This window comes from Punica granatum, chromosome 7 (genome assembly GCF_007655135.1).
Source record: "Punica granatum isolate Tunisia-2019 chromosome 7, ASM765513v2, whole genome shotgun sequence".
Taxonomy (NCBI): domain Eukaryota; kingdom Viridiplantae; phylum Streptophyta; class Magnoliopsida; order Myrtales; family Lythraceae; genus Punica; species Punica granatum.
This window is the reverse complement of record NC_045133.1, coordinates 16,757,505-16,770,610: the sequence shown is the minus strand read 5'-3', so window position 1 is coordinate 16,770,610 and position 13,106 is coordinate 16,757,505. Positions and strand designations below refer to the sequence as shown.

The 13,106-nt window shown below is 37.9% G+C and overlaps 1 protein-coding gene, 1 long non-coding RNA gene and 2 other non-coding genes across 5 annotated transcripts; 3 read left to right on the top strand and 1 right to left on the bottom strand.

The window, feature by feature from the left end:
• The first annotated feature begins 5,085 nt into the window (after window positions 1-5,085).
• Window positions 5,086-8,959, top strand: LOC116213524 (uncharacterized protein C3orf26 homolog). Its single transcript, XM_031548508.1, has 6 exons — window positions 5,086-5,455; window positions 5,609-5,804; window positions 5,967-6,039; window positions 7,945-7,994; window positions 8,228-8,341; window positions 8,472-8,959. The coding sequence occupies exons 1-6, from the start codon at window positions 5,137-5,139 to the stop codon at window positions 8,605-8,607; spliced, it is 888 nt and encodes a 295-aa protein (XP_031404368.1). The 5' UTR covers window positions 5,086-5,136; the 3' UTR covers window positions 8,608-8,959.
• On the top strand, window positions 6,319-6,402 carry LOC116215763. The gene has a single exon (XR_004158563.1). It is a non-coding gene; the product is annotated as a small nucleolar RNA Z122 (small nucleolar RNA).
• LOC116215764 lies at window positions 6,589-6,670 on the top strand. The gene has a single exon (XR_004158564.1). It is a non-coding gene; the product is annotated as a small nucleolar RNA Z122 (small nucleolar RNA).
• Window positions 8,960-9,616: 657 nt separating the features above from the next.
• Window positions 9,617-12,326, bottom strand: LOC116213527. Of its 2 annotated transcripts, XR_004158097.1 has the most exons (5): window positions 12,107-12,326; window positions 11,939-12,000; window positions 11,165-11,842; window positions 10,878-11,047; window positions 9,617-10,681 (listed from the first exon to the last, which is right to left on the bottom strand). It is a non-coding gene; the product is annotated as an uncharacterized LOC116213527 (long non-coding RNA). The 2 variants fall into 2 exon arrangements; XR_004158096.1 differs by having other exon boundaries at window positions 11,939-12,326.
• Window positions 12,327-13,106: the final 780 nt, after the last annotated feature.

The following is a 13,106-nucleotide window of genomic DNA, read 5'->3' as shown; positions in this document are numbered from 1 at the left end:
GTACAATATGAAAATGCTCAAGAATCGAATATTACGATATTAGAATTAATCAAATTCTCCCAGATATACTACACAGAAGAAATTGAAGTGTAAAGCAATGTAGCAATATGAGATTTCGAGATTTCGATCAAAACCCTTTGCCATCCCATATGGATCCGGGTAAACTAGGGAAGGGTTCTCAAGCAATATATCCATGTAGAATTCAACAATTTGTTTATCGAGGGTTCGTAGAGACCACGATAACAAAGGAAAGCAGTGGGGCCCTGAGCTGTACTCGTGTGCTAGTAACCCTTTACAGAACAGTACCGATGCGTAGAATCAGAGCCAAGGCTGGGGAGGGCTGTCGACCAATACGGCAAGTCAGGGAGGACACTAGGCTGCTGACCAATCCGACGGGTCGAGGAAGGCAATCGACCAAGCCGACATGGTCAAACTAATAACCGCTAAGGAACCTCGATCGGTTCAAACCAGTGACCACGTTAGTATTCAAACTGAGGATAGTTTAGCAGTCTCGGTCGGTACAGACCAGTGACCATGTCGAGGAAGACGCTAGGCCGTCCATCAAACCAGCTTTTGCCACTCTACTCTGCAACAAGACATACAAAACAACCGAGGTAGGCTTGAGGAGCCCAAAGCTAACACACTAGTAAACAAAAGTAGTCAAATTACGAGAGCAGAAAATGTAGCTGTGGTCCAAGACTATTTGAGGGAACAATTCCTTAATGTAGGGGGGAGGCACTGGTGGTGGGCCGATAAGCTGAAGACAAAGAAGTCGCCCATTTTTATTAACGTAAGAGGTATCGACATCTGAAGCCGGTATCCAAATGGGGGAAGAGCATTCATCATCGCAAGTCAGTTGAACACGTATCATCTCCAAAGCCGGTGCACTGCCGTCGTAGAAGAAAAAAAATTAGAGCGTCATTTGTACTGCCTGAAGTTGAGTTGTAGGAGAGGGATTAGGCGAGACACAAACGGGGGGGGGGAGGCTGCTGCCACACGCACCGATCAGAGACCGAGAGGAGGAGGGAGAGGGCCCCTGCGACCAACGGTACGCCATCAGCATGACTTCGTTACAGACAGATTTGGCTTCCTCCGACTCGATTAGAGTGATTAGGCTTTGTTATTCGAAGAGTCCCGACCCGTACCAAATTACTCGACCCGACCCGACAAATTCGTCCCCGACTTGATGACCCGATTAGACCAACTGCTAGGTCTTACATCAACTGCGTGATTTCTAGCTAGATCGAGCAAGGGCCGACCATGACTGGTCAGATCATGCTCGATCTACTCAGATCGTGCTCAGATCAGGATGGACCTGAGCAAGATCCAACCATTTCTGGTTTGGTCGAGCACAATCTGTCTGTATACTTGCGACGAGAAGGGGAGGGAAGAGGTCGTAGTGGTTTGAGGACTACTGGAAGGAAGGTCGGAGCTATCACAGACCATGGATGGGAGGACGGGACTACGAAATATTTTTATGGAAAACAATTATTAATATACATGCTTAAATTTTCAATGATTTCAATTTTTGCTATAATTAAGTAAAAGTAATAATTGGGACGTTTTTTAAATTAAACCCTAAATAGTAGAATTGCATTTGCTTAATGATTAAGTGCTTATTTAATTTAACATAATAAGTTAATTCAAAATTTCTAATTAATTTGCAACTCGAATCATTTAAGAGATGGGAATTTAAATTGTGTTGAACTTTTCTCTCTTTGTTATGAATTTTGTAATCAAACACATAAGTCTTTATCTAAAGTAGGTACAGTCCCGCGTGTTACGCAGGTGATTTGAGAAATTAATATTATGTAATTATTTGATATATATAGTATGGATAAATTATTTAATTTCTCAAGATCAGATTATTTTAAAAAATGATTCTTTATTGGAAAATTTTAAAAATAGTTTTATAGAATCCTTTAAATACTTATTTGCCATTTTCAACCTAATATACAATTAATAATATATAATTATTTGATATATAATATGGAGAAATTATTTAATTTCTCAAGATCATATTATTTTAAAAAACATTTCTTTAAAAAATACTTTAAATACTTATTAGCAATTTTCAACATAATATACAATTAATAAGATATAATTATTTGATATATAATATGGAGAAATTATTTAATTTCTCAAGATTGAATTATTTTTAAAAAATGTTTCTTTATTGGAAAATTTAAAAAATAGTTTTATAGAATACTTTAAATACTTATTCGCGATTTTCAACATAAAATTAATTGTTGATTGTATTAGAATTAAAATATTCAAATGCATGAATCTCCTTTCAAAAAAATTAATTATCTTACCCAGTTAATCGAGAAGACACTTAATCATGAGTTGAGAATTAGCAATTGGAGCTCCCATGACTTACGCTACACTCAACCGCAAGCTAAAGGTTGGAAAACGGAGTTTTCATTTCTCACGCTTCAGCTTTTATATATTATAATTGGATAATTAAATTAGATTATTGATATGGATATACATAATAATTTAATTATAAACTAGGGTGCACACCCTCGTGATGGGGCGGGTCGAAAAAATGATTCAATTTTTTCAAAAGATTGAATTAATTAAATTTTGCATTATATAAAATCCAATTTATCTTCGTAATCTGAATTTTCATTTTAATATATCAAATTAGAAAATCATAATTGTAGTATAATAGGCTTTAAAGTGGTCCGCTAATTTTAAGTAGACAAACTTTACTTGCAATATGGATCAAGAATTAGTCTCAGTCAATAGCTGATATAACATTACATTTCATCGAAATATAATAACATTTTTAATGTCACAAATGAGAAAAAAATTACTTAAATTGGTGATAAATTGAAATATGTTCAACGTGGACTGATTTGAGGTAATTTGGTATTTGTTCCTATTAAGTAAGGTATCGGGTACAAGTATTATGATTTGGAAAAAATTATGATGGAAGAGTTTTTACCCTTTAACAGGTTGACATCATTTGAACATAGAGTAATCAGACCCATTGAGCCTTCAGATGTCAGGTGGTGCACACTGAAAAAATTCATGTACTCAAATTAAATAAAAATTTGAAAATTATGAAAAAGACCCAAAAAAAAAAAGGAAAGAGAAGGGTCGGTCCCCAATTTGGGAAAATCACCCCTCCTTAAGGTGATGTTTGGTGCATTACCATTTGAGATAATAGGTAATTTATGGTGTATTTGATTTCAGAGTTAAAGTAACTTTGATTTTGATTTTGATTTTGATTGTGGAAAAGGACAAATGAGATGAAATTAAAAATTTGACTTGGAAAACGTGTATTTTTGTTATGTAGTGTGTTGAGTTAAAATCAAAATCATGATTCTAAAATCACACTAACAAATCAAACACAGCATTAGATTCCCACTAAAATAGATTCAACTTTTAAAATTAATGCCAATATTCATTACCATATTTGGTATCATTAGTGGTAATCTTACTGGTAATCTAGATAGTCACTCCCTGTTCGGAAAGTACATTACCAGTTGAGCTTGAAATGTAGATTATCTTGGGGCATTTAGATTACCAATAATCTGGTTTAGCCAAAAATGATAATAAGGTGAACTTAGGGATTTAAAAATCAGATTCTCAATAATCCACATGGATTACCTCAAACCAAAGCCCCACTAAGAAAGAGACAGACTAATTTTAAATGATTAAGATAAGATAATATAAGAAAAATTTATAATAATCTCTAATAAAACTAAATCTCTTGTTTACAGGTCCATTGTAAGGAGAATATGGCACGTATCCCTTTTTCTTCATTCTAACTGTTAGGAATCGGGTTTTGGGCTCGACTCCTTATAGGCCATGAGGGCCCGCGAAGCTCCACTCAATTCAACGAGGCCCAATCCGATCCATCGAAGCATTTTAGTTGCTTGAGGTGCTGTAGAGGGTGTGTGAGGTGTTTCCTGATTTGTTGAGATATGATATCCGAGATATATTGAGGAATCGAAGATCGCTTATAAATATTGAGGTATGTCCGTCATCTACAATTTATGTTCTATTGCTCACGTAAGAACCCTGATTGACTTAAGTGTCGGAGAGGGAAATTGGCCAACCCACCACCCCGATCTTCCCCTTTTGCAGGGTATTTGAGGGCACAAGGATCACACGTGGATTCAACTCGAAGGTTCATAACACTACCCATTCTTTCCTCATTTTAAATATTAATTTTCCTACAAGGTTTTATCTTTTTCCATTCTTTTGCCCCTTGGTTTGATTTCTTTTCACATCCTTCAAAAGAATTTCAAAATTAACACATAGCAATATGTATATAGTTAAACAAATTAGGTCACACCCACAATAGTGAAACCAAGTATCATTTTGATATTCACTTGGTTATTTATTTTCCACAAAATTATACTGTTCAACATTTGTTTCTATAAAAATAGTGAAGAATGAGAGGAAGGAGTGGGTGTTAATTGTTATTGGTGTGCTAAAATATTTTTCATTGTGATGTCTCGAGTTTTAACTGAAATTTTCAATTCTTTCTTTTATCTTTCTTTTCTCTTATAGCAAAAGTTGATATAATAAAATGGATTGATTTCGTTAAGTTCAATAATAAATTCAAATATCCATATATTTTAAACTAATAGCGCCGAACTAAAACTTGGATTTATAGATTAATATGGTACTTTATATAATAAGATATGTGCTTACCTAAAACATTATAGTATAATATTGTAATTCGAGAAATAATGATATAAGCATATAAACAACATACTTACCATAGATAATACATTTGGGACTAGAATAATGATTTAAGATTGTAATAACACTGCAACTGATTGGTTCAAAGAACTTGACGCTTGTCTTAATTTATTCCATGAATAAGTGCTGAAAATAACAATTCATATATTATTTGATTTTGATCAAATAATCAAGAAATAAGTTAAAATTTTCAATCCTAATTATTTGGACCCGCAATAACATGCGATTATTGAACCTTTTATATATTAATAAAATAATGGGGACCAGTCCAGACGGATTTGCCGGTTGAACCGGTTCCCCCATTTTAAGTTACCCGTTAGCTCCCGCTTCATCCAACTCCAAACTTTATAAAAACCCCTCGTTAGGAGAGACCCTACTTAAACCCTAGACGGCGAGACGAAACGAAACGAAACGATGGAGAGCCGTAAACCCTCCCTCAGAAACCCTAACGACAGTCTCAGCGTCAAAGCAGCTCCATTCAAGAAGAAGCCGACGCCGACAGCCAACAATGCCTCCTCGGACGGAAACGCCGAGAAGAAGAATAAGAAGATTAAGAAGCAGCCGAAGCAGAAGCTGAAGCCGCCGGACGATGGCGGAGCCAACGAAACCGCTCAAATCAATGACGGCGATTCGCAGCCATTAACACCGTCGGAGCAGCTGAAGTTCTTCATTGACCAGTATCAATCCGCCAACAACGTCCAGCTTTCCTCTCTCGAGCTCGAATCGATCAATGGTAAGCGGCTAATACTTTGGTCCTTTCTTTACTTGCATTTGCGCTTCAGTTTTGTTCTTCATTGCTTGATTTAATGCTAAAGTAAGCTGCAAGTGGAAGAAATCAATCGTTAATTTTGACTCTTCTGACATTTTGCGTTCTGGCTTTATGCAGAGACTTGCATTTTGGATTTGCCGGAATGCTCGGATGGAGACGATAAAAGCTTGGGGAAACAAATAAAGGTGGCTTTTGGCCCGTCATGGAAGGAAGTGCTCTACGAAAAGGATCTCGTGGGAGGAAAAGTTGATCCAGGGAGCCCTGCAGTTCTTGTCATTGCAACGTCAGCTATTAGAGCAATTGAAGTTTTGAGGTCTCGATTGCTTTCCTTTTACTGGTCAATATAAGCATCGAGAAAGTGAAATTACGGTTGAGATGAAGTCAGAGCGGCTACATCTTTGAGAGTGTTTCTTTGTAAAATAACAACGTTTTACCATCTTTTACTAGAATTTTTCATTTCCTTATATGCGTGCAGGGGTTTTCGGTCATTGACAAAGGAATGCAATGCTGCAAAGCTATTCTCAAAGCATATCAAAGTTGAAGAACAGGTGACTTCATCCTCTATACTACTGTGTTTGCACTGTGATTTATGACATGCAACATTTTGATCATTTCAGCTTATAATGGTATTGCAGTCAATGTCAGTTTTTGAATTCTATGTAGGAGTTGGCAATACTGTTGAAAGCTTAATTAATGTTTGATCATAGCGTGTTAACCCTGTGCCTCTCCGCTTCCTCTTTCTCATTCGGTCCTGCCTCTGTTGTGATCGCGTATTCTTGCCAATCCATTTTTTCCCTTTGTTTCATTGATTTCTTTTCATTTTGGAGTTTGGGATATGATGATATCATAGTTTAATTGGCTAAGGCATCAGCCGTGCTGAATATTAATTTGCACGTCAGTCTGATCCCAAATTCCTCCAGGTTTTTTGGCCTCTACTATTTCCTTGTCTTGATATATCTTCTTGGTGACACTTTTTTCTGGCCAGGAATAGCTTTGTGCTTATTTTACTACTGTCTTTCTAATGGTTATAATTGTCATCATCAGCATCATCATCCCTAATAATTATTATATTAATGTTTGAATTATTACATTTCGTATTTGGGAGATGATGACAACATTTATACTTATCTCAAAGGCATCAGCTATGCTGAGTACTTTGCACGTCAGTCTGATCCCTCTTCTAGGATTTGAAGTACTTATGTTTTGATTCCTATATGCTCAAGACATATATGTATATCATTATTTATTTTTTTCTTTGATCGACAATTCTACTTTTTTCTATCAGTAGCTATTGTAGTTTAAGGCATGACACTGCTGAATCGATAACTAGCCTATTTTACAATCAGTTATCTATGAGAGCAATAGTTGGTTCATATTATATATATATATTATGTTTCAGTTGCCTCATTTTTTAGCTTAATTATGGAGCTTGGGAAATCATGTCATATGAGATCGAAAAAGAGATAAATTTTTGAATTTGCATAAGTTAATAGATCAAAAGTACATGAAGTTCCCCTAGTATTAGGGATATGAGTATTCTTATAATCAAGCTGCTAGGGTTCTTCTACCATTCGTCTTATGGGTGGAGGTTATCAACTGCCCATTACTGTTGTTTTCTATGGCTTTTTTCAAAGGAATTAATTCGCTGGCTCTAATAAATTGGAAAACTACAACTGATGTTGTATGCTAGACTTAGTTTGTAATATCAAATAATACAGCCACATAGTTGTCCATTTTTTTGCATCATATGAAACCATCAGAAGAAAATTGAAGACAAACCAATGGAACTAATGTCATTTTATCGTTTCTGGAAAAATTGCTTAGTGAACAAGTTTGTACTTCTGTGGCTTTGGCTAGTAGGACCATCTAATTAGTTTATGCCGTGCTGATCTGCTTATTATCTTTTGAATGTTGATATGATCCCAGATTACCATCATTTGCATTTTTCTTTTTCAATTTTTTTCTTTGCTGAATCAATATTTTGGGTAAATAAATGCCTTTATACTGCATAATTGTCTCTATTTTTAGGTGTTGTGACGGAGGCTGCTTTATATCATAGCATTGGCCCTTATTTTGGTGGGGAACTGGGTTGATGGAGCATCGGCTTTCTGTTAGAATAGCTTATTTGAGTCAATTACGACAGCTAGTGATATATTTATATATATATTTATTCTGATAATTAATCATATGAACAACATGATTTTTCTAATTAATTTCCCATTTTTAATTTTCTGATCTGATTACAAATGTGGTCTTTAATCTGCTATACTAGCTCTCTCAACATCACCTCATGGTCTGCTGGCATGAGCAGTTGCCCTTAATGTTGTAGATAAAAAACCTGTTGATGAACATCCTATCTGTTGCGTTAGTTTTTTTTTTTTGTCACCTTATTACTGGACAAAAGGTTTGCCGCACGCATTCAATTTACCATTCTTTCTGTTGCCCTTTTACAGGTAACCTTGTTAAAAAACCGTGTGAACATTGCAGGGGGCACACCAAGCAGGTCTGTCTCGTTAACCTTTCTTTATTCCCTTTGCAATTTTTTATTTGGAAGTTGCTTGCTGTTTGCATATTTGATACTGATATATGGAGCCGAAATACTAGCGCTTTGTCCTATACGATGCAAATTCTTGATTTGAAATTGTTCTATTATGATTGAGGCAAAAAGGGGGAAAAAAGAAGAAAAGAACAAAAAGGTTTCTCTTATGATTGTCCGGGTGCTTTGACTGATTGCAGAATAAAGAAGCTGATCAATATAGAGGCATTGGGCCTTTCCCGGTTATCGGTGCTTCTTATCGACTTGCATGTAGATGTCAAGGGCTATTCCCTTCTAACACTTCCACAAGTCAGGTTGGTTTTGGTTTAGTTTAGCACCATTTTGCTTAAATCCTTTTCTTGGTCTTTGCTGCTGGGAAAGCATAGTTCATCAATATTCGTTGCTCGACTTCTTCCTCATGTGCAAAGATTTGCTGTGGTGCAGAGATGAATTCTGGGATCTATACAAGAATTATTTTCACCAACGATTACTTGATGGCAACACAAAGATCTGCCTCTACGGCCCGATACAAAGTAACGCCAAGTTTTTGCATAAGAAAAGAGTTCCTAAGGACGAGTGATAGTTCATATACAAGGCACGAGTATTGCAATGACAAAACATCTGCCTACCTAGTCTCTAACAAAGCAAAGCCATCGAGAATTTGGATGTACAGGGTTCCAGTGGCAGCTTAGCTCGCAAGATTCTCTCTGCTTCAGATTTTTCCTCAGGAAGTCCACAAGGTTTTGGGACTGGAGACTGAAATATTTTACGTATAGCTTATGCCGGATACGAGATAAAATCTCAAGAAGATGCGGCGAGAGCTTTTGTTGTATGAGCATTGTAAACAGAATCTTAATGTTCAACTCATTAACATTTATTCTATTTATTGATGGATGGCAAATTCCAAGCTTGCCAGTACTTTGTTTGGGACAGACTCCTAACATATTTCTATCAACCAAAATAGTCTGATAGATAATAATTTTACAGAACCCCGAGAAAAACACGGTCCATCGCCGCTGATGATCGGCAGCCAGTAAGATATATGGTAATAATATTTCTACCACCTTTGGTGTGGTAGCTGGTGGCCATCACCTTTCTGGATATGGTAAGAACCAGTGGATGCCCTGACCTTTTGAAGAGCTCGGCAAGAGGAACGGTTTTACCACAAGAACCCAAGAAGCTCTGATCAAAAGCTGGCCGTGGCTGTCTCAATTTCTCAATGTAGGATCTTCAAGTACCCTAGAGTTGTTGCAAGGAGGCGAATGCGAGAATTCATTGGAAGAGACCAGTTAGGGAGGACCGGCTGAGGTGAGTTGTGATACTGCGGTTATTACTGACAGAGGTTAAAACAATCACAAATGTCAACTGAGCCAGAATTGAGCAAGAACAATTCTGGATCAGGAGATGCAATGCTCCCCTTCCTAGCCCCCTCCCTCCGAATCACCAGACAAAGCTTAGTAGCATCAGTGCTGATGTATCCAACTGATTCAAGCGTTTTCTTCCTTCGGTTATGGGTAGATGATGACAATTATAATCACGACGACGATTCTGGACATGTACATACTACAGTAATACTACTGGTCATGAAAGGACCTTTCAAAACAAGTATAGTAAGGCAACTTACAGAATAAGAAAAAACTACTTTCATCTCTTCCATGTCCGGCTCCAGAAAAGTATAACCGTCATCGTCTGGTCCTATCTACTTGTTTCTCATACATTCTGATGGAACACAGAATTTGCTTACACACATCAAGCAATCACTTCAGTGAAAGTAAAACGCGAACAATCAAAAACTATTGTTCTCTCAAGTATCAGGAAGCTGGGGCTTGCAAATACTGCTATATTAGAGTTTCCTAAGTGCCTCTTCTTCGTCCTCCTTTTCCTCTCGAGGTTAAATTCGAGTACGAACCTACGACTTCTATTTGCAAGAGCTAACTTTCAGTTTCATTCACTAAATCATCCCCTGTGAAAGAAAAAAAATCACAGAGAGAACATTTAGAGCAGGGAAAAGAGCTACTTCTACAGTTTAGGCAATCGGATGTTACTGGCTCTGCAGTTTAGGCAATTGGATATAATAATGTATACAACCGGATCAGAAGATGGTACTGTAAGCTCAAACTCGTGAGTTTTGGGAATTTGGGGGGAGAACATAGAGCGAAGACCTAGCGGAAGAGCCTTGGCACTGTCTTCTTCGGCACTTTGCCTTCGAGCTTTAGCCTTCTAGAATTTTTCTACAATATGGCAAGGCCTGATTGACCCCTGTTTCATTCCTCTGTCATAACTATGCTATTGCACCATATTAAGAACAATCATTCACCATACTTCTTTCATGTTCTCAATGATATTTCTTCAATAACTGGAAATAGAAAGCTGATGTCAATACCTGTCTCAACAAGTAACCCGACAAACATTTCTGCAATTCCTGACATTATAATTGCCATGGGCATCAGTGATGAATACGCTTTGCCTTCCCCTTGAGTAAGCTAACACAAACTCAAATAACATGAAGCGACAACGTAGACTGTGTCTTCGCATGAATTCCATAAGCTTTGGACGTGATGGCAATATTTTTTATCGGCCAGAGTTGCAGTCAATTCAGGTTGGAGCGATTCTTGAAGCTAGCTTGTTGCCAACTCCCGAATGTTCTCAGCAGCCTGTCCATCAACAGAGTTCATGAATTATACACAATCGTCGTCGTAAAATGGCTTGTTCATTTAAACTATTGCAATAAGATCACAATCAAAGCAAATTCAGATAGGACTTCTTTTTTTTCTTTTTCAATCAAAAGAGATAATAAGTAAAAAAATACAACGAATACAATTAATGAGAAACAATTTGGAAAATCTATACCTTTTGGAGTTTCTGCAAGACCGAGTCCTTGAAGGCTTGATAACCTGCTCCAACAAGATTGTCGAGGTGATCATCTTCCACAGGTTTCTGAAAGCTGGGCAAGTCGGTCGGTACAATTGGCCGAAGAGGCACGACTGCCAAAGGATTTGAGAGATTTCCATAGCAGCAACCTACCAATAATTATCATCCATGAGTTTCCATTTGTATGAAAATACAAAAGCAAGGCAATGATACAAATAAGATAAAACACAATTCAATCTCTCGATCCCATCTCAACAAGCGCGGACCTTTGCTTCCTGGAACTCCTAATCACGGCGTCTTCAACCACACCAAACTTGGAGGAAATCTCCTTCAGCCTCTCTCGGCTATAATCAACACCGACCTTCTCCCATGTGACTTGGAGAACCTTTGCCTTATCCAACCCGGGAGAGGAGCCAACCATACTCTCCTCCCCTGAGCTTGCAGTTGGTCCCCTTGGGAGCAGGTGGCGCAGCCATCTTATTTGCGCACATCTCATGCATTCTAGCAATCTCCTCCTCGAGGTCTCGGACAAACCTCTCCTCCTGTCGGGCCGCCATAGTAGAAGAGTCAGGGGCAAAAGCCGCCCGATGCGCCTGTTCCCTCTCCCTGTTAGACACCATTTTCCTCCTCTTAGAATCCTGATGCATCCAGTGCTGCTGCTGCTTCGGCGGTGGCTCGCGCTTTGCCATCTTCCTCAACAGGTCATGCTTCCGAGACTTCTAGTCCTTCAGAAATTCATAGGACCTGCTCAACCGCTGGAAGTCTGCATTAGCATTTGGGTTGTCCGGTCTCTTATCGGGGTGAAACTTCTTGGCTTTTGCATGGCATGCTCTGGAAATCTCCTTCTCGGAGAGGTTCGCCCCATTCTCACCGGATGGCAGCCCGAGAATCTTGTAGTGATCGACATCGAAGCGCATGTCTTCTTCCTCCAAAAATTAAGAGAACTGCAAACAAGGTCAGCTCTTTAACGTGAGAACACCTATCTATCTATATAGAACAACGACCAGCACAGATCATCATGGAGCAGACAGAACAGGAACCTAATTTACGCAGATGTGAAGTACAACCAGCGCTCCATTGGATATGCAAAAGCCAACCAAATCTACACAACTTAAAAAGCAAAATCAGGAAGATAATTCCATGATCAGACCTATAACAATAATAGTAGAACAAAGATCAAACGAAAGAACAAACAGGTGGAAACATACACACACAACTTGAAACTGGTCTAAGAAAACCTCAAAACGCAAATCCACGAAGAAGACACAGACAGACATGAGACATTAACGTAAAGCAACAGCCTTCCTCAATTCATTCACCCCTATAATACAAGAGACGATCGAATAATTTGCACGATTGAGCGAAATGAACTTGGAGGACAAAGATCATTGAGCAAAGAAAAAAAGAAAGAAAGAAGCAGCTCCAAGAACAAACCCAAGACTAAGAAGGAGAGTTCTGATCTGAAACCAGCTTAGAAGCAGAGATTGAGGGACGATCTCAGGGATAGATTGCTTGGGCCGTCCACAATAAAGATAAGAAGAGAATTTAACTTATTAGAAACATATCTTTATTCTTTCCACAATTACACTCCCTAGAATCAAGCATAAAGACATCTAATGCAAGCTTGAGCTTGTATTAACCGGGCAGCTTGAATCTCAAACTTCATTGAATTTCAAGCTTATTCTCGCCCTTGGGTTTTTCCAAATGAAACCAATCAACAAAAGAATTGAATGATCATTTATTTGGGGGGAGACGGGCGATGACAAGTAGAATTGAGCTCATCCTGTTAAGTGATTTTTCGAGTCATAATAATAATAATTATTATGATGATGAAGATGATAATTATTATCATCATGATCATCATCTTCCTTACATAAAAGTCTGAACCTCATCGTAATATCTCTTGATTTTTCATAATTCCTAATATAACCTGTATTGTATAGAGAAGCTCTCATAAATATTAATTCCACCCACTCTATATCGCTCAAGTGACATAAAGGCATTTTGGAACGGAAAGCTTTGAAGATAGCGGCGAGAGTAGTCAACCAGCAAGATCCACCAATCGGCAAATGCCGTAGCCAGTCGAGTAGTTTACTTGTCCATGATTGTAGTTTCCTTAGCTTGATCGAGTAGCAGTAATGTCGTTTCTTTCCTTGCATCATCTGTGACTAGAGTTGTTTCCCCGTTCTCCACATTCCACACATGTTC